General features: G+C 39.9%; 2 protein-coding genes across 3 annotated transcripts in view; both read left to right on the top strand.

Moving 5' to 3' along the window:
* The first annotated feature begins 3,747 nt into the window (after positions 1–3,747).
* On the top strand, positions 3,748–11,266 carry psmd12 (proteasome 26S subunit, non-ATPase 12). Its single transcript, XM_068321586.1, has 11 exons — positions 3,748–3,947; positions 4,336–4,395; positions 4,900–5,028; positions 5,110–5,217; positions 5,628–5,732; positions 6,704–6,853; positions 7,022–7,156; positions 7,584–7,696; positions 7,913–8,087; positions 8,921–8,998; positions 10,454–11,266. Exons 1-11 carry the CDS (start codon positions 3,840–3,842, stop codon positions 10,661–10,663), a joined length of 1,371 nt encoding a protein of 456 aa, XP_068177687.1. The 5' UTR covers positions 3,748–3,839; the 3' UTR covers positions 10,664–11,266.
* A 4,438-nt stretch (positions 11,267–15,704) lies between these two features.
* The window catches only part of helz (helicase with zinc finger), a 35,990-nt gene continuing 29,175 nt past the window's right edge, over positions 15,705–22,519 (top strand). For both annotated transcript variants that reach the window (XM_068321002.1, XM_068321001.1), the window contains exon 1: positions 15,705–15,746. The gene's annotated coding sequence lies outside the window, so the exon portion shown is untranslated. The remainder of the gene's footprint in view (positions 15,747–22,519) is intronic.

Genomic DNA, 22,519 nt, shown 5'->3' with positions numbered 1-22,519 from the left:
TTGGACTTCCATTAAAATTTCCCATTTGTGGTCTATTAAATTATCTAGTTTTGTATAACATTGCATTAATTTAATGAAATGACTCACACACACACACACACACACACACACACACACACACACACACACACACACACACACACACACACACACACACACACACACACACACACACACACACACACACACACACACACACACAATGAAATGTTTTCAATTGTGGCATTACAGGAAACAGTCTCCATCCCCAGAGTACTATAACCAAAGCTCAATATGGGCCATGGTCAAAACACCTGAACAATTATGCACAGCACCTTTTTTGAGAGACAACAGGATTCATGATGACTTCTAGCACCATAGATTACTGGTCCATCTGGTTGGACAAACAAGCAGCTACTCTCATTTTAAGAAAGCAATACCCCTGTCATGGAAAAATTTTTCAATTTTTCAATATTCAATATTATTTCACAAATATCTGTCAGGTACTTATAGAGAAAAGATCAAAATGTTGCAAGATGACTCGTCATGCGATGTTAAATGGCTCATGTGACATCAAAACAATTAAGGTAACATAGACATAAGTCCTTTGTGTGTGCTAGCATACTTGTGCTTGAATGTGCAGTGTCTTCTTCTTTTCCTTTCGGCTTTTCCCTTCAGGGGTCGCCACAGCGAATCAATTTCCTCCATCTAGCCCTGTCCTTTGAATCCTCTTCTCTCACACCAACTACCTTCATGTCTTCCCTCATTACATCCATAAACCTCCTCTTTGGTCTTCCTCTAGGCCTCCTACCATAGACACAGTTCACATAATATAACATATTGAAATGGACCAGGTCAGGTGCTTTCTATTCATGTTCACTAAAAGATTTGTGTAGAATATTATACACACCGCACAGTGACATCAGCGTGGCACGTGTCTTTGTACATTACATAATCAAATTAGGAATAATTGTTTATGTATTTATACTTTTATTGGCTAAACTACACTGAAAAAGAAAAACTTAAGAAGCTATGAAACCCTTAGATATTATGATTACAGACATCAAATATCTCATACAACTATCCATGGGTTTATAGACATAAACATTCTAAGACAAAAAGACTTTATTCTTCGACATGCCTCAAGACAACTCGATAACTTCTTAAGACATGTCCAAAGATATCTCTAAACATGGTCAGACAAGAAATCATAGTTTTCTTTAATGTCCCCTAAAGAATAATAAAGGGATGTTTTTATAATGCTGGCCTTCATTTCATGTCCGACAGAATCAACCTGAAACTGTAAAGTTTAAATGCCATAGTACAATGACAGAACTGTAATGTGAATGATGCTGTATCTCACAATATACAAGCAATGGTCTAAAATTAACAATATTTATATTTCGATAGGGCCTGTTTTGATTAGAAAGGAGTTTGGAGTCTGATGCTATCTAAATAGCTGTGTTGCCTCAATGATACAAAGTCCTTAAGAATCAGATGGGTCTGCTTTTGTTCCACTTTAACATCAACCAAAACTTCTTCTTTTTTTTAAGTTATTCTTTCATGAGAGCTGCAGAATGGAATAAAAATGGAGCCTCTAAATTAAGGATAAATCAGAATCTCAGAAAAGTGATTGCTCTTATCCCTGGCACTGCATAGTTTGTTTAATTCATTAATTATATTAAGGAAAATAACTTTGATGATCATTTGATTCGTCCTCTCCAGCTAAGCCATTCTAGAGTTGTTAACGACAATGTGCTCAAAGTAATGAGGTTATCTTTATGTTATATCTTTATTTACCGTTCTCTTAAAGGCTCACAGTCATTTTCAGTTTATCAGGTGTCCGAGATCTATAATAGCCCTGTGTGGAATAAAACAGATTTTTCTCAGGGCTTAAAGGCTTTCTTAACCCTTAAATTCCAACGAAAATTGATGATCCACGTTAGCTTCGTTTATAGGGTCAATGAATATTCCTCAGAAGTTAGCTATGTTAAGTGGAGAACTCCATCTTTTAATCTACAGTAGACATTAAATAGACACCTACTGGTGGACTATGGCCATTGCACTTTGGTGTTCATCAGTCAATCACAAAGGTTGTCGCTTCCCCTGATTGTTTGATGGATCATTTGATGGTGCTCGGAAGGTGAGCTGACAGTGGAAGGTGTCAGCTCACCTTCTGAGCACAACCGAGGCACCCTTGAGCGAGGGGCAGTCCCCTTTACAAGTTACTCATTAGGGCGCACCACGCAAGAGCTGCCCTCAGGAGCTGCCCTACACGTCATGCCTGTAGTCCCCTTAAGTGCCTGTATACACTATATATGCATGTGTCATATTGAGTGATACAGGTGAAACCAAAGTTGTTGGTGTTATATATAATATGATTAGTGGTTATGCCATACAGGTAGGATGTGATCTATAGCAGAAACAGCAATTCAGGATGGAGGTAGAAGAAGTTCGTCGGTGCAATATGGATACATAGAGACTTGTGGTTTGGGTAGATTTTAATGCACATGATAGGGAAGGAAATGGAGGTGATAAAGAACTATGGCATCCAGGAAAGGAACTTGGAGGAGCAGATACTGGTAGAATTTGCAAAAAAGATGGACATGGCTACAGTGAACACCTTCTTTTTTCTTTCTTTTTCTTCTCTTTCTTTCAGAAGAGCCAAAGACATTTTGTGACCTACAAGAGTGAAGGTAGAAGCACACAGATAGACTTCATTTTGTGCAGACAACATCATCTGAAGGAGGTCACTGACTGTAAGGTAGTGGTAGGGAGGAGTTTAGCTAGACAGCATGTGATGGTGGTGTGTAAGATGAAGCTGGTGGTGGTGAAAAAAACATTAAGAAGACAAATGCAGTGCAAAGAACCATGTGGTGGAAGTTGAGAAAGGAAGAGGGTCAAGGGGGTCATGCAATTTTTAGACAAGATGTCTATTGGTGGACAGAGGAGACTTGGACCAGAAGATTGACCACTACAGCCAAGCTGATCAGAGAACCAGGCAGGAGAACCATACAAGGAAAGAGACGAGCAAAGAAGAGATAGGGACACTCAGAGGACCGAGAAGAGAAGACAAGAAGACAAGTATATGTCGAGATGCATCGTAGAGCCAATGTGGTGGGGGCAAAGGTCAAACAAGAAGCAAATGATGACATGTATGCTGTATGCATGTATGGACTCTTTAAAGGAGACAAAGATCTCTACAGGTTGGCCAAACAGATTGAAATCGGAAGGACGTACAGCCAGTCAGAGACGGACATGTGTTAACTGGTATCAAAAGTGTACTGGGTAGATGGACGTAATACTTTGAGGTATTGATGAATGAGGATGCAAGTGTGGTGGACCAGGAAGTAGCAATGATGGACAAGGGTGACGTTAGAATGGCATTTAAAAAGATGAAGAACGGGAAGACAGTAGTTTTAGTTCCAGATGATATTTTTGTGGAGGTATGGAAGCATCTAGTAGAAGTAGTTCAAAAACTAAAGTGAAGAACTTTAAATACTTTGGATCAATAGTCCAGAGCCATGGTGAGTGTGGTAAGGAGATAAACGGAAATGTGAATTAGTTGCATGTGTACACATACTTAGTCCTAAATCTGATTTTCATTGTTAGAATAATTGCACTTTTAATCGTAGCTTTAATTCTTATTGTAATTATAAAATTGCAGGCTTTTTATACGGCTTACAAATAGTTGGACGGGTCCTCACCGGGTCCTTCAGGCGCTTCGGACAACTATCGGATTCTCTTCTCTGATTGGTCACCTATCTCCATCATTCATTTGACAGCAAAATATACCGCAAGGCAAGATTTTTGTCGAGGAAGAAGAGAACCGTGCACTCCTTACCCCGTACATCGTAAGCATGTCTGAGGAGCGATCAGAGAGATCCGATGGGAAGATTGTTAAGATGGAGATCGACTACAGTTCGACTGTAGATCAGCGTCTCCCGGAATGTGAAAAAATGGCTAAAGTAAGTAAAGCCTTTATGAGGCCAACGCCGGCTGAGTCATGGTGGAGAAGTGGTTTAGCATTGGAGCTAACACCGACTTGCTTTGACACCATTTGGCAACTTATATCAATAAACAGTAAAATTTGCTGAAAGTCATCATGAATGTCGATGCATCCTCTAACCTTAATACATATCAGTTATTGTTTTGTTCTCGTATACATTCTGTGTTTGCTCATAATATCGTTAGCATGGTACCGCATATTAGCAACACCTTTACCCAACTCCCGGAGCTAACGTTTCCGCAGCTGGCTTATTTGTAATAGGGCCTTCAAATAGCAACAGCAAAATTTGAGATTTATTTTAAGTATTAAATGTACCTAGCACTGACTTTGAATTGTCTTTATTGTAGGAGGGCAAGCTCCAAGAGGCAATTGAGAGCTTGTTGTCTTTGGAGAAGCAAACTAGAACGGTAAGTGTCTCAGTGCACGACAAAACACAGCATGTTTCCTTTCCCTTGCGTTTGACGTTAGATGTCTGATTAACCGAGAGTTTATCCCCAGATATTAAAAATCAGTACGTTGGCATTGCTTTTTGACTAACTCCAAAATTTGTTGAAGATTTAAGATTTAATTAGTTTTGTTAATCCCCAGGAATAAAATTATTTTTCACTAGATATATCAACACATATACAAAAGGTCTGTAGATGTGCAAATAATGGAGAGACGGTCGGGTGGTGGGCAGCATTGCCTTAGAGCTAATGGGTTAGGCTCTGTACCAGTGTTTGAGAAAATATGTTGATCATTTCATGTTGCCTGTTCAAACCCCAGGACACTGAGCATGTACAATGTAGGAAATGGAATGCAGACCTTTCAGATAACTGATTTGTACATAGCCTCTGTGATCTTTCATCAGTGTTTTATCTCAGCACAAAAATAATTTTTGATTTACTTAATTTCCCTGCACTCTTTCCCAGGCATCAGACATGGTCTCCACCTCCAGGATCCTTGTGGCTGTGGTCCAGATGTGTTATGAAGCAAAGGACTGGGATGCACTGAATGAAAACATCATGTTGCTCACTAAAAGGAGGAGTCAATTGAAACAGGTTGGATGCTTTTCATACCTGATCACACTTTATCCACTAAACTTCAATAAATTATTTTGTTTTGCTCTCTGTCTATATCAGGCTGTTGCCAAAATGGTGCAGGAATGTTACAAGTATGTGGATGCTGTGACTGATCTTACCATCAAGCTGAGGCTCATCGACACACTTCGCACTGTGACTGCTGGGAAGGTCAGTAATATGTGTTAAATAGAGCTGTGTGCAAAACTGTAGTTAAATTTAAATAGCAGTCAGATTAAATACTACACACCAGATGGGCCAGATGCCTCAAGGCAAGACGGTCATGTGTTCAATCTCCAGCATTCCCAAAATGACCTTTCTGTGTAGAGTTAGCATGTTCTTGCCGAGTCTGAATGGATTTTCTCCGGGTAAGCCGGTTATTACCACAATAAAAAAAAAAAGCATCTTAGGAACAGTATGTTATGTTGTCCCATAGTCTTGCTTGGCGTTCAGTGACTCAGGACCAAGTCTTCATACTAACGTTCTAATTTTTTTACATGATAATATAATGATAAATAAAGCTTCTTATCTTTTCTTACATGAGCCCTTTTCTCCTGAGACTAAACATGTTCTGCCCACAGATCTATGTAGAAATTGAACGTGCCAGGCTGACAAAGACCCTGGCCGGCATCAAGGAGCAGAGTGGAGATGTCAAAGAGGCAGCTTCCATTCTTCAGGAGCTACAGGTAAGACATTATATCACCTATATCTATATGTGTGTACTGTATGTATGTGTATATACTGTGACTTTTTAAATGACTTTGCTGCTTTCCTCACCCACCTATCCTCTCTCTCACCAAACATAATACTGCTGGGTGATTTCAACATCCGCATGGACAAAATCGATCTACTTCTTACCAAATACTTCACAACCTGTTTGGATAGTTTGGGATGCCAGCAACATACCACTATTCCCACACACTCCAAAGGGCACATTCTGGACCTAATTTGCCGCTCTGATGTCTCCCCTCTTGACCTTACAGTGGATGAACTCCCCATAACTGACCACTTTCTTCTCTCATTTACTGTAAAACTCACCTTCTCTTCTAAAACACCACGTCTCATTTCATTCCAGAACATAAAAAACATAAACCCCGCTACACTCACTTCAAGTATCCATTCTTTGTACCCCGCAGACATCCACAACCTGGGGGGTTGTGGATGTATGATGATCCCCCTGATGATCTGGTTTCCTTTTACAATAGCGATCTCCATGATATTCAAAATTTTTTCTCCATCTCTTTCTCCATCTCTGCTCCCTGGTTCACCTCCGATCTTCGTTTCTAGAAAGCCCAAGCTCCGCAACATTATCAACTCTACGGGAAAACCGGTGTCACTAATTTATAAAGAATTATGAATAGGAGGCCACTGCCTACACCAGAACCTAATACTACACCAATATAATCACCGCCAATAAGGGAACCCCTACTTAATAACATCACCAAACCTCAGGACTCTCTGCAACTCCATTATGACGTTTTTTAATGACAAAATCAAAAATATCCAACATCTTGGATCCATCCCTCACCGCAGCGTCCCAGCCGACTATATATATATATATATATATATATATATATATATATGGATGTGTGTATTTATGCATATGTATAATGTTGTGGATGCATTTGTATTGTGTTGATTTTTTTTTCTTGTTCAGGTGGAGACATATGGTTCCATGGAGAAAAAGGAGAAGGTGGAGTTTATCTTGGAGCAGATGAGGCTCTGCATCGCTGTGAAAGATTACATTCGCACCCAGATCATTAGCAAGAAGATAAATACCAAATTCTTCCAGGAGGAGGGCACTGAGGTGAGAGATGGACCAGGAATATAGCCTATAATAAATATTTTTGGCTTGGTAACCATGAGTGATGGCAAATATTTTTTGACTGGCTTCTGTATTTAAAGTTTTTAATTTGTGTCTTTATTTAGTAGATCTAAACACTAACTTTTTTTTTTTGTTCAACATGAAACTCAGGAACTGAAGCTGAAGTATTACAACCTAATGATCCAGGTAGACCAACATGAGGGCTCCTACTTATCTATCTGCAAACACTACCGGGCCATCTATGACACCCCATGCATCTTAGAAGACAGCAGCAAGTGGCAACAGGTACATAGGATCTCTTACAGCTAAAAATACATTTTAAAGAAAACTTTTTATTTTTGGCTTTTCCCATCAGGGGTCGCCACAGCGAATGAGTGTCCTCCATCTAACCCTGTCTTCTGCATCCTCTTCTCTCACACCAACTACCTTCATGTCCTCTTTCACTACATCCATAAGCCTCCTCTTTGGTCTTCCTCTAGGCCTCCTGCCTGGCAGCATCCTTCTACCAATATATTCACTATCTCTCCTCTGGACATGTCCAAATCATCTCAGTCTGGCCTCTGATACCACGATGTGAAAATCTTCTTGATCAGTGTGCTTCTTAAAAAAGAAAAAAGCCAACAAAACAACACAAAAAATGTTTCCAATTCTGAATCTTTTTCTATGCCATTTAAGTGTTACTAAAGAAATCAAAAATGATTTTGGATTACAGGCCCTGAAGAGTGTGGTGTTGTACGTGATTCTTTCTCCTTACGACAACGAGCAGTCAGACCTGGTGCACAGAATCAGTACGGACAAGAAACTGGAAGAAATTCCTAAATACAAGTAAGACAGTCCTAGAATACAGAAACCAGACCACACAGGTGATGTGACATGACATCAAACCATTATGTACCATCATCTGTATCAATGTAGGTTGTTTTTGCTGGTCTTAAAATTTGTTAGTTATTATGAGAATATAAAAGGGCAGGGGTTGTGTGTTTGTATCAGAAGGGAATAATTGTTACATCTTTTATGGATACTAATATCATGTGCGTGCAGGGACCTTCTGAAACAGTTCACCACTATGGAGCTGACGCGCTGGGCCTCCTTAGTGGATGATTATGGAAAGGAGCTGCGAGAGGGCTCACCTGACAGCCCAGCCACAGATGTCTTCGCTTATTCTGAGGAGGGGGAGAAGAGGTGGAAGGACTTGAAGAACAGAGTGGTGGAGCATGTAAGTTTCAGTCCAAGGGGGTTGGATTTAATGACTTTGGCAGAGAGGCATCTACTCTAATGGAATTTCTGAGAGAATTGCAATGGTTTTTTAAAATGGTATTGTGACAAATACCACAGAATGTCCACTGGATGTGATAAATATATATTTTTTGTACTTGGTTGACAAAAATTTGAGGACATTCTGAACTAGAATGACACCCAGTAGAGGACATACCTGCACCAAAGCCGGAACAGTTCTAAAAATGTCATCTAGCATTTAATACAGCCCCTGAGAAAAGATCACCCCAACAAAAAACTACTTTGATCCATCATATCTAGGGTATTATCTGCATGTATACTACACTTTATTGAGCAGCATTTAATAAATGTTGGGCAATCTTTATTGAATCACTATATGGTTAAAAAAAACAAAACCTGGAGAGACATGGAGATTGTTTGGTCATGGTAAATTTGTGCACTCAACTAATTTCCCCAATTTTCAGGAAACTAGAGTACAATATGGAATTCGGCATTCTATCCAGAGTCAGAGTTGTTTGTGGAAATCGATGAATTCATTTTGCCATAATTACAAAAAAAACGATGCCCTTCTTTGCGTATTTGATTGTACTGGCGAGCATTGATGATGAATAACACACAAAAACACACATTTTGAATGGATTTGAAACAAATTTGAGTAAAAATGGAATGTGATTGTCAATTTATAATGATAGTGGACATATTACAGTGTGATGTGACCTTCAAGCTTCTTTGTTCTAACCTGAATTCATGTATGCTAGCATTCTGCTTTTGGAAATGTTCATTCATGAGATTTTCTGTTGTCCTTCCCCCCAGAACATCAGGATAATGGCCAAATATTACACCAGAATTACAATGAAGCGGATGGCTGGACTCCTTGATCTCTCTATTGACGTAAGCAAAACATTAACTGATAATGCAAGAAACACACACCTGGAGTATACTTAAACAAATCTTCACTATTGGACTGATAAACTCATGTCAAATTGCAATTCCATGTTTTAATATTTCGACCTATGCGCAATCTATTGGCTGACAGCATCTGGTAGTACGCTCCGTTCCGTCAGTCTTGGGTTTTCGTGAGACACAAAAGTGCTTTAAACAGTCGACAAAAGTGTGGGAAAAGGTAATACAGATAGAAGGTGGTTAAATATCAGTATGGGGAGGGTACATAAACGTTTAAATGACCGTAAATAAGATAAATGGATCGCGATCGCGGATTCCTTAATTGAGTGTGGTTCCTGGAAAGCATTGCCCGCAAAGAACAAGGGCGCACTGTATAGACCAATATTCTACCAGTCAATTCTTTCTGCATAGGGAAAGTTTGCGAACCATAGGGTGTTGTCACTACTGTTTCTTGTATAAGTCATCGTGTGTACAGTGAGGATCAAAAGTATTTACACCCCCTATGTTTTTGCAAGTTCTCCCTCTTAGAAAATAGGGAGAGGTCTGAAATGTTCATCATAGACGCATTTCCACTGTTAAGAGACATAATCTAAAAAAAAAAAAATCCAGAAATTAGAATGTTTGATTTTTTTTAATGATATATTTGTGTGTTACTGGTTTTCATATGTATTTGCACACATGAGTGTACAAAACTGGTGAGACCAGCGATGCCATTTGGTCTCGAGACAGTGTCACTGAGGAAAAGACAAGAGACAGAGCTGGAGGTAGCAGAGATGAAGATGCTGAGGTTCTCTTTGGGAGTGACCAGGATGGATAGGATCAGGAATGAGTACATCAGAGGGACAGCACATGTTAGAGGTTCTGGAGATAAAGTCAGAGAGGCCAGACTGAGATGGTTTGGACATGTCCAGAGGAGAGATAGTGAATATGTTGGTAGAAGGATGCTGAGTTTTGAACTGCCAGGCAGGAGGCCTAGAGGAAGACCAAAGAGGAGGTTTATGGATGTAGTGAAAGAGGACATGAAGGTAGTTGGTGTGAGAGAAGAGGATGCAGAAGACAGGGTTAGATGGAGGACACTGATTCGCTGTGGCGACCCCTGAAGGGAAAAGCCGAAAGGGGAAGATTTTTGTGTGGTTTCCATGGCAATGTGTTGTTTTAGGAGACTGGCAGTGAGCATCTTCTCCAGTGCATATCTGGCAAACTTGAAAGACCAATATTTGTACCTTATTAATATTTAGATTTTCTATATTTCTTGTTTTTGTTGCTTTCCATGACTGCCCCCATTTAGAGAGTAGGGCTTCTCCCTACTCTCTAAGTGGGAGAACTTTGCAGGGGGTGTAGATTCTCCTCACAGTACATGTTTCCCTCTGACAATTCAGAATGTGTGCTTTAAACTCACTGCATTAGCTGACATGATTTCTATCCCTTCAAATATTTCTTCAGGAATCTGAGGAGTTCCTCTCCAGTCTAGTTGTCAACAAGACCATCTATGCCAAGGTTGATCGACTGGCCGGCATCATCAACTTTCAAAGGCCGAAAGACCCCAATGACTTGCTCAATGACTGGTCGCACAAACTCAACTCTCTCATGTCTCTTGTCAATAAGACCACGCATCTCATTGCAAAAGAGGAGATGATCCACAATTTGCAGTGAACAAAAGAACGTAGTGCATTATGTTGTCTGTTGGTTCATGTGTCTTTGTTTGGTTTGTTTTGTTGGATTGTTTTTGAACAGTGTACTGGCAGACTGTGAAGACAATATATTCCAATGTCATGGAATTGGAGAAACATCTGCAGAACATAAACAGCACACTGACTTTGTAAAAAAAAAATCTGTATTTTTTTCCCTATCCAATAAACATGTGCATGTCCCATCTTTAGATCCATCATTAACTGGATCCTCATTTTCTAATTGCCAATAAATGGATTATATTCCATAGCATAGAGTTTGAAAAGATGGAGGAAACTTACATTTATACTTGACAATGTAAACAAGAACTATATGTTGATACAACTAATAACCTCACATTCAGTTGACTTATTTTTTAAAATTTTCTTTCATTTCCTTTGGCGCATCTTGGATAAATTCTAGCATTAATGGAATGTTTTAAAGTTACAGCAAAAATTAAAACGTAGCGAAGGTAATAAGATGAGCCTACAGGGTAGAAGTAATGTTCACTCTCAAGAACACTTTAACAACAGCCAGGTGACAAACTAAAGGAAATTTTTGAAATAATAGTGAAGTACAGGTTTGCTTTTCTTTTAATACAAGGAAATGTAATGTCATTTCACGCATTTACCATAAATATAACTGAAAAAAGCAAAAAGTTGTCTGATGATTTGAAAACATTTAGTTTGTTGGTAACCAATTGGCTTACTAGCGGGAAGGTACATTATGAAACTTCATCTGAACTTAAGTGTGATATGAAGAGCTTTTTTGCAAAGACAGCAATTATTGAAAAGAAATTTGATCTGTAGTAACTGGAATTCAGAAAGTTTAGTATTTAGTATGTCATTGTCTCATGCGTCACTCTTCTCATCACGTGATCTCAAACTCATTTTCTCCCAGAACTGAAGCAGCATATGTACCGGTATATACTGTTTGGGGGAAAGGAAAAAGTAAAGTCCGATTCATTTATGGAGAGAAGGATATGGATTAACAGACCAAGCTGAAAATCAGATTCCTGGTTTGACCTGTGTCTATTAACACATTTTGTTATGATAAAAAACTTTGAATTAGACTTTTATCTTCCATATGTTGCTGGTTTTACCGACTGGCTCAAGGCCGGCAACAAAAGGGAGGCCACACACAGATATAGCAGTCAAAAGTTAGTTATATTTAACTCAAACAAATGAGCAAAAGTAATTAACCAATGGCATGTGTCAATAGGAAGGGTATCAGTCATGTTAAGAGTGTGTGGATGAGTGAAACATGGTGTAAAGTGTGTCGTAAGATGCAACAAACCAAACAAAGGGAAACAGGCTGATGAGGCTCCCTCCCAGCTCCGCCTACCAGCCAACTCCCAGTAACTGAAGAGTGACCACTTCTGCACAACAGGATTAATGGCTGCTTTGAATATGGAACCCCATTCCCTCTGGCTATCTGCCTAACCAATAGCTAGCTGAGTCACTCAACCCTAGACTTCACGCAGGGTTGTGGCAGGATGAATTAAGCACGACATCCAGCGACCCGGTTAACTTTCAGCACGCTGAAAATCACCTGGACAGTCCTGGAAGTGCCCCTGAGCAATGCTCTCACCACTTTCTGCACCAAAATAACAAACTAAAACAAAAAAAGGGTCAACAGAGACAGCCAGTGCCCCACGCTGCTTATGCCTATCAAGAATAAGGGTTCCAAATAATTTACCAGCCCTCACACCCTACTGGCAGTTCAGGAAAACATGTTATAACATTTGATTGGATTGCAGGCCAAAATCTATGGAGCAACGTCCATGCATCCATCCATCCATCCATCCATCTATCATCTACCGCTTATCCAGGCAGGGGCAACAGTCTCAGGAGGGATGCCCATACTTCCCTTTCCCCAGACACCTCCGGGGGGAGCCCAAGGCGTTTCCAGGCCAGCCAAGACATAGTCCCTCCAGTGTGTCCTAGGTCTTCCTCGAAGTCTCCTCCCGGTAGGACATGCCCGGAACACCTTTCCAGGGAGGCGTCCAGGAGGCATCCGGAACAGATGCCCGAGCCAACTCAGCTGGCTCTGCTCAAGGTGGAGGAGCAGCGGCTCTACTCCGAGCTCCTCACCCTACCTCCAAGGGTGCGCCCAGCCACTCTATGGGGGAAACTCATTCAGCCGCTTGTATCTGGGATCTGGTCCTTTCAGTCATGACCCAAAGCTCATGACCATAGGTGAGAGTAGGAACGTACAGTAGATTGACCGGTAAATCGAGAGCTTTGTCTTGCGACTCAGATCCTTCTTCACCATGACAGACCTTACTCCGGTGGACTCACCACCTGCCGAGGAAACTGTAAGGGACGGGTGCAGTGTGGATTGGGTGGCAGCCGTCAGCACGGGGCTCAACGACCCAATCCCCAGACAAAGAGTCTAGTTCTAGGGACATAGAGCAACATGCTGCTGGAATACCGAAGTCAACAACAAAGAAGAAGAGAAGAAGAAGAAGTATACTTTATTGATCTCACAAGGGGAAATTACATAGTCACTCAGGTTAGTTTTTTCAACAGTATACAGGCCCCCTGAACAGAGCACACAAGGGGGCCTGTAAGCATGCAGTTACTACGTACACATCAAACTACACACATTGAGAGGCAGAGTGAAGGGCTTCAGCTTCTGGAACGTGCCCCAAATTGAGCAGCTTGTAGGGGGAACGGCGCCTTGCTCAAGGGCGCCGTCAAGGGCAAAGTCTCTAGAAACCCAAGAAATACCAGAGCAACCCAAAATCTGTGTGAAGCACTCCCTTACAAAGCTATGTATTTACCGGATTCCCAGCACTAAACTACCAGACGAGCCCCCATTTGTTACCAACTGGCTCAAGGCCGGCAACAAAGGGGAGGCCATACACAGATATAGCAGTCAAAAGTTAGTTTTATTTAACTCAAACAAATGAGAAAAAGTAAATAACTGATGGCATGTATAAGTAGGAATTGTATCAGTCATGTTAGGAGTGTGTGGATGAGTGAAACATGGTGTAAAGTGTGTTGTAAGATGCAACAAACCAAACAAAGGGAAAAGGGCTGATGAGGCTCCCTCCCAGCTCCGCCTACCAGCCAACTCCCAGTAACTGAAGAGAGAGAGACCAGTGAGACACAGGCAAGCAGACTGAACAAGATCATGACACTGGATAATGATGAATTTAGCATCTTTGACAAAAATGCTCTTCAGATTTCAACATGAACAGTTTCTTTGTTGTCCATCAATGAACTACTATTTTCTACAATGGATAAAAACTACAAAAATGCTTTAAGAGGAAATGTTCTTGTACCTCCACATTTTATTGCTTTGTCAGCTTTCTTAAATACATTTAGGTGTAATTACAGGTTCAACTACAATTCACTCAGTCTGAATAGTAGTTTTTTTTAGAAAAGTGAAATAATTTTCCAATGCCACCAAAATTACCAAATGGATAACCATAGAACTTTGTGAAAGAGTTTCGGGCAAATGTCATGGATGAAATAATTTTGTTTTCGAGCCAGATCCTGAAGAAGATTATCATTAGTGACAAATGCTTCTTGCTTTTGATCTTGTTAATAATGATACCAATGACATTATAAATCTATTTGTGGGACAGTACATATTGTGAAGAAAAAATAATTGTTTTTAGGTCCAGTGATGTAACAGGAAAACTGAGATGACATTGATGGAGGTTTGCACTCTGTCTAATATATTGATTAGTGTGAAGCCCCTTATGATGAATATAAAGACATTTATTATAAGGGGCTTAACACTAATCTGCACTCTAGGGACTTATCAAAGACATCTAAGTCTATATTGTCAAATTTTAACGTCATGTAATGGGGGGGAGTTGATGTGTGATAGAAGAGTTTTAGCTAAAATGAAAGGAAAGGTGTACAAAACTGTGGTGAGACCAGCGATGTTGTTTGGTCTAGAGACAGTGTCACTGAGGAAAAGACAGGAGACAGAGCTGGAGGTAGCAGAGATGAAGATGCTGAGGTTCTCTTTGGGAGTTGCCAGGAAGGATAGGATCAGGAATGAGTACATCAGAGGGACAGCACATGTTAGAGGTTTTGGAGATAAAGTCAGAGAGGCCAGACTGAGATGGTTTGGACATGTCCAGAGGAGAGATAGTGAATATGTTGATAGAAGGATGCTGAGTTTTGAACTGCCAGGCAGGAGGCCTAGAGGAAGACCAAAGAGGAGGTTTATGGATGTAGTGAAAGAGGACATGAAGGTAGTTGGTGTGAGAGAAGAGGATGCAGAAGACAGGGTTAGATGGAGGCAACTGATTCACTGTGGCGACCCCTAAAGGGAAAAGCCGAAAGGTAAAGAAGAAGTAATGGGGGGGCAGTGGCTCAGTGGTAGAGCAGGCGGTCGAGCGGGTCGCCCAACGTTCTTTAGATCAGTAGTTCGATTCCCGCTTCCGCCCAACACACACCCAGAGTGTGAGCTGACAGTAGGAGGTGTCAGCTCACCTCTGGAGCACTGCCGAGACGCCCTTGAGCAAGGCACCATCCCCCTTTACAAGTTGCTCATTCGGGGCACTCAACAAAGGGGCTGCCCACCACTCCACCTCCCCCTACATGCCTACAGGTCCCCTTGTGTGTGTGCATGTGCTTCAGGGGCCTGTACAAACCAAGATTTAGTACTAACTAGAGTGTGCTCTTAATTTCCCTTTGGGAATCAGACCTGTTTATACAGTATAATTAGAAAAAATTAAGTGCAATATATTTGACGTATACTAAACTTGAGAGTTCACTTGCAAGCATAAACCACAGTACCAACGCAGCAAAAGTGTGGGAAGATGCATTCATAAATATGAACAAGTTCTTAAGTGTTTTGTTATAGGTGGAATCTTTTCTACAATTTCAAATCTTAAACATATTTTTATTCTAAGATATTCAAGACCAGATTTATTTGAATAACTTGGATAAATAAAATTGAAAGCACTGTTTTACCAGGGAGATCTCTGCCATCAAACGCCCCACACTCACTCCAGTTCTCTCAACCTTCGGATCAGTACATCCCATTATGCTTTGCGATGGTCTGACAAGTGGATCCAAGATGGCGTAGAAAGTAAAGCTAGGTAAGTGTTGACTTCCCATTTTTAGCCCTTTCAGTTGCTTTTTTAATCGCCAAGCTACTGACACAAATCCCCCACATGAATCTTTAGGATAATAATGAATATGTTAAAGTCATGCATAGACAACAACGTAGTGTCATATCAATTATAGAGGCAGAAAGACCGTAGCAAATTTATAGGCCCGACCCCGTTTTGTTTCGTTGGAGCAAGCTAGCTAGCTTGCTAACACTAACAAACCAGCCAGCTATTCTTGTTGTGAGCTTGCCACTTTGGTGCCAAGAAAGGCCGTGTTTTGGCTAACAAGCTAATTGTTAGCTACTCATGCCCTGGGTAGTGGTATTACTGTTTACCCTTTGCACGGCAAGTCAGCCACCACCTTGGGTGTACGTATTTCCCAAGGCTTTGTAACGCCATCGCCATCGCTCTGACTTGCAACAATCATGACAAGTTTATCAGGGTAAAACCAGCTGTAACTAGACGCAGAGATACGAAACAAGTCCTTACCAACGTTTTGTGTTTGTTCATGGATGTTTCCTCGTTATGCAACAAATAACTGGACTCGGAGACATTTGTTTTATAGTCGTGTTTTCTGGCAATTACGTCCAGCGATATTGTCAAGCCAAATCACGTTATGCCAGATTGAAATCAGTCGATGTTCTTTTCCAGCCAGTACCCGAATATAAAATAATATTTCCAACGAGCTGTAGCCTGTGTAGTAGATATAAACAAAAATCAGGACAGGTGCTCACTCCCTGTGTCCCGCCAAACTAGAGGTTGCCTCTGGTCTCGTCTGGCTTGCAGATACTCAGGGCAACGCTGGGTGACAGCTATTTCCACAGTTCTGAATAAAAGTAGAAATAACCAGTCTAAATTAGAAGAAGTGCTGCATTAAGATCAGTCCTATTTTGGATTTCACCTCTACAATGTTTCTTAGTTGCTAACTATGAACACACATTATGAACCATACATAATCATGACTATGATATTTATAGAGGATGTTATAGCAGCCACTGTGATGGCACTGTCATAAAATGTCTCAGCTGTGAGATTCACGCATTGTTGTTTTGACTGACGTTTTCCACATAGATTACATGCAGTTAAGTTCACTTTCCTTAATGCATAACAAATTAAGAGAACCTTAAGTATCTATATCGTATCATACTTCAGTGGACTATTATTTTTTGCTATCAAAGTAGGTAGCATATTTGCATGGTGTGCACATGGCTTCACAGTTAAATATTTAAAGTTTCTGTTATAAATGTTTAAAGTTATGGAGGGCTAAGTTTGTACTACTTCATGTGGTTTCTGTATGATGTGATGGAGATGAGTATGCAGCATCAGAACCATTTCAAAGTATTGGGTCTGAAACAAATATTTTTGAGTTAAAATTATTTTTGAAATTAAAAACGTAAATCCTATGATGAATATTGTACTAGATTCAGATTTGTTCTCTGTCACATGCACCCAACATATACTTGGAGAATGTCAGGAGCATTTGTCTGTTATAGTAAGAGACAGAAAGTTGGGTTCTGTTGCCTATTGGGATAGGATAGGACAGGATAGGATAGGATAGGATAGGATAGGATAGGATAGGATAGGATGGCGGTGCCTGCACACGCAGCGGCTCCTCTCTCTCCTGCTCTGGGTTTTTTTTTATTTTTAATGATTTATTGAATTTTCGTTTTGTAATTATTTTCCAGACTATCACAAATTTGCAGTTCATTTAAAAATTTCAAATGTGCTAATAACTATATGATTCTTTTTTTTTTCAAATAGGGCTATTAAAGTCATCTGGTAAGAATGTCTGCATTTTTTCTATTCACTTACTGAGAACATTGACTTGGCAAAGTAATAATGTAATGTAGTCTGCCAAGTTAAAGGTTTTTGTGAAGAGACAATTACTACCTACATGTGACATTATATTTCGTATATCATCATTTTATTCATGCTTAGACAGCAGTTGTCTGACTTCTCACTTTCATGGAGTAGTTGTCAGAATTATGCCCCAAATAACTGGGCTAAAGGCCACAATGTCATTGTTCCCCTCGAGCCAGTCATAATGAAATGCTTTGCAGGCTGTGGTGAGGAGTGGGATGGAAAATCAACATCTGCTAATTGTAGTAAAATTTTAACTAGCAACCCAAAGTTTGTTTTGCAACCATCATTGCACAGAATATAATTATACTGGGTTTTGTGGGCAGCATTTTTGTGATAAAAATTAGCTTTTTTAGCCAGCCTGAAATGAGCTGAAATGACAGTGATAAAAACCAGTAATGTCAAAATCGGAACAGAAGTTGCTAGGCTATCAGCAAAGGTTGAGCATTTGTTGCCCTGGTGTTCCCCAGAAGGTCATTATGTAATGCCCCTGTTCTGATCTAGCTGGTATAAAGCAGAGCACACTGCATATCATAATCTTACGCTGAGTTATGATTGTCATACTCGAGCTCTGCATCTTATTTGTTGCTTGGTTAGGCATTAACTGGATACACTATAATATATTCTCATGCATGTTTTTTTGAACATTATTTGAGCATTGTGTTTTGGATCAAACCCATTATGCGGAATCAACATGCATTTTAGATAACAAGTTAGCTGGCTTCATGATCCTTCACTGCAAGTCTGTAATACGAGTCTTCAGTATGCAGGGGTTAAGTGGGTTTCTGCAGTAACCACTGAATTAGAGATCATAAAGTGCAATGTTCATTGGGCTGGATTCCGCTGTGTACCTATTAAACACTGCTTTGGGACTTGACCAGATGAAGATGCTTGCAATTTGATTGCTGCAGTACAGTTAATTTACAAAATTTAATTAATGGTTCAAATTCCCCAAAACAGTGCAATTATTGAGTTTCTTTCAATACAATTTTTAGTGGACTTCTGTTCTCTGTTGACTATTCATTGAAGAAAAGTTGCATTGTTTGATTGGTTAAAAGCCAGAAACAATCATACAAATAAATTTAATGACCTATAAAACAATGTGCAGTAAAGTTGCTGAGTTGCGTACCCACCATCCCACCCACCACCACCACCACCTACCATCTTGCAGCCTTCTCTTTCACACGATCCACAAGACTTTTCTTTCTTACACATGAATTTGTGGGTGTACCTACATGAGATGTATTAGGAATATGCTCCTTTTGGAACAAACGAAAAAACGACATGCTCAGGTTTAAAGAAAATAAGTTGACAGCAGGTGAACTCTGACACATGATGCTAGTCCAACATTTCTTGTTGTTGGCTCTGGAAACATTTATTGTCAAAAAAACTTTTGCCTGCTAAACTGGGAATGATGTGTCTGATGCCTGGACAATAATACACTCTGTATGTGTTTGTACACATTTATACTCAGAATACACATGGATCCACATTTTAATTCCATGTTATCAGGTGACACATTGACCTGTACCTAAATTTACCAGTATTAATAGAAGTAGTATTGAGTATCTGCTACGTAGCTTTAGCAGAACTCATTCAAGGTCATTCCAGAGACTTTTTCATGGCTGTGACATGCCTCTGCTGTTCACCTGGTGGTAATAGTGCATTATGTTTTCTTGTTAATAATACTTATTTAGAAAAGCTTTTTGTCGGCTGCGCGATATTACAACCAGGTGCAGCTACGTATAAGAAGAAAACATTTTTTTAGGATAAAATTTATACAATAAATGTTTTCAATGATTTGAGACATAATCTATAATTCATTCGTCTGTACAGCACTTTGGTCGACTGTGGTTGTTGTAAAGTGCTTAACAAATAAAGTTGGATTGGATTGGATAAATATTAGAAAAGGGTATTTCAAGCAAAAGCATGAATGGGTAATCACTTAAGCAATTTCTCTGTATTTCTTTGTCATCTGTTTCTTTACTTGTCATATCAAAGTTTTTTGGAATGATTCCACTAAAGTGCTTGTGTGTTAGTATGTTGGCTGTTTAGACCCATGGTGGACACCTGACTCTTGAAGTTTGTTCTAAGTGCTGGTTTCTTTTGGAGATGGTGAAATAAGTTTTGTGGAGCTGGATTTCAAAGTAACTGATCATTTCAGCAATATTCTCAGAATGCTGCCATGCAAGGAAGGATAATCAATTCTTTTTTTTTAACAACTTGGGTAGAAAAACTACTGTTTTGTCTCTTTTTTACATCCCACTTCAAAGCCGCGAATTATTGTAATTGTCAGTGTTTGTGTGTTTGTCCAATCGTTCATCCGTTAATATGTCCACCAAATAATTTCACAACCGTTGCAGATAGAAAGATGAAACAAAAAGTACATAACTCTCTCGGCAAAGGGGATGAAAATGAGATGATGACCTTGACCTTGAGAAAACTAAATCAAGGTCAAATTTCAACTTTTGTGCACTCATGAACCATATAATATAGAAAGACTTGTGAGAAGGCCAGTGTAAGACCATAGATCAAAGCTTGTGCACTAGCTTTGATCTATGGTCAATGCTAGGGCATAGCTTTGACCTACCCTGAAAGGTCAAAGTTATGCACTTGTCAGGTACTACTTTCAGAGTACCCTGACCTACTCTTCCCGGGATATTGCAGTCTCTGATTGCCTTGGTTCTTGTTGTTTTCTGAAGCTATTTCTTCACGTCACAATTGTCAGTCATATTAACATCACCTCATGGTGTGGTGACCTTGTACACCTACCTATGCTGTGTTCAAGAATTGTGTTCAATGATTGTCTCTGGGAGGAAGCCCAAGAACCCGGAGAGAACCCACACAGACACAGGGAGAACATCAAATTCCGCACAGAAAGGATTTGTACCCGGAATCTTCTTGCTTTGAGGCGACATCGCTACTGGCAATGCCACCGTGTTGCTCAATAATATATTTCATATAAAATTTTTGCACATGTCCCTTCAAGCTTTACTGATTAAGAGGTGTTATGTTATTGACATACCCAGTCATAATGACATTTTCAAGTATGTCATGTGAACATATATTTTACTTAGGTGTGAAGGCAGCACTAGCATGCACTGCCAATGAGCATATTCACAACATGTCTTTTTAATTGTCCTTCTCCCAAAATGAGTGCCATACTTGATGTCGGTTAAGACATTATTTAAAAAGCTATTATTGAGCTATGATATCAGTGTTGACGCATCTACTGATCACAGGAAGTCACATTTTAATGTTTAGCGCAGTGTGACTGTAATTTTATGTAATTTCAGAGTTGTGATGAGAAAAGCGGTTATAGCTGCTGCATGCCCCAACAGCCTCAGGGTTGTGACATCTTGTTCTACTTTATTTATTGTTGTTGATGTTATATTTTTAACATTGAACAAACTGGAAAAGGATGAGAAAAAATTCAGATCTTCCATTACCGTTGCAGTCATTGTTGATGTGGTACTACTAGTTTTATGTATAAATGCTCTCAGTGGCTCAAAAAGAGGTAATCTTTCTTTTAACTTGGTTGGCATTACCAATGTATGTATATAACTTTACAGAACTATAATGCCTTGTAACAGATACCATTTGATATAGCCTCAACCCTTCCTGACTCGTATGAAGACTTTGGATTTGATTTTTTTCGGCATTAAACGTAAATCATAGGTGGCATTTGTGGATTAAATTGAATATTAAATGATCATGTTTATAACACAAATGATAAGATTTTTTTAGCTTGCATTGCATATGGAGTCTTAAGAAATATTTTGCCCTTGCTTGGTGGTGATGTGCTTTATCCCCATGGTATATATAATTTTCTTCTTTCCATATGAGCATTGTCTTGAGTAGATGAGTGGGTTAATCTGTCAGCTCTACAGGTATGCATGTGTCAACAAATATTTACTTGCTCCCAAGTTTGGAGTTGAGATCTCTGTTTCTCACTTGAGTTATTTTTGTAAAGGTTATAGCTGTTATTAAAGGTCCCTTATTATGCTTTTTTTAAATTCATGTCATTCAGCTGCCAGAAGTCAAAATACATTGTATTTGAAATGTCTTGCCTCAAAGTGATCCGTGGTCCTTAATATCTCTGATTGAATATTGATAAATCCTCTTCTGCTCTGTGAAAGTCTGTTTTAATGGGGCGTAGCTCTCAGCTCCCTATCTCCACCCCTCCCACCTCTGAGCCTTCCCTATCTCCAGCCCCCCTCCGAGCTGACCAATCAACAGTGCCCTGCCCCACGTGTTCACATGCATTTGTTTACTTGGCCACTCGAACGCGCCTGCATTACAGATCGGTTCGATCGCCATTGTCTGGAGCTTTTTTAACTTTCAGTAACTTCGCTGCTACGTATTTCGCTTTAATTCTTCTCGTGGTTTCCACTCTTGTCTTTCATGATATAATGGTTGATTTTGTCGTCGCTAAGCGTGGACCTGCTTCCCCAGTCTTTGCTGAACAAAGACTCGTGTCTCATTGTGTAAACATGATCAGACCGGCCGGTGAGATAATTACACTGTGTTTTCTGAAAATCGTCATGGACAATGAGAGCTTGTGGATAACAAGGGAGCTAAGCTAACGCAAACTAACGAAACATTGGATTTTACCAGTAAGACCAAGTTTTTCTCTTGTATTCTCGTATTCTCACGCACGTGTCTGTGTGTGTGTGTGTGTGTATGTGTGTACACTCAGCTCTCCGATCACTTAGAAGAGCTAAAGCTGCTTTAATTCACCAAAAAACCAGCATCTAGACAATGAACAAACGTAAGGAAACAAGACACAGAGCTGATACACATTGCCTAATGTCTCAGATGGATGACAGGGGCCAAACCTGATCAAATTTAGGACACAGATTTTTTTTTTTTTTACAATGGAGATTCATTGTTATTAGTTT

The sequence above is a fragment of the Antennarius striatus genome, chromosome 8, assembly GCF_040054535.1.
Source record: "Antennarius striatus isolate MH-2024 chromosome 8, ASM4005453v1, whole genome shotgun sequence".
NCBI classification, from domain to species: Eukaryota; Metazoa; Chordata; class Actinopteri; order Lophiiformes; family Antennariidae; genus Antennarius; species Antennarius striatus.
Note: the sequence above shows the minus strand (reverse complement) of the source record. Positions and strands in the feature narration are given on the sequence as shown.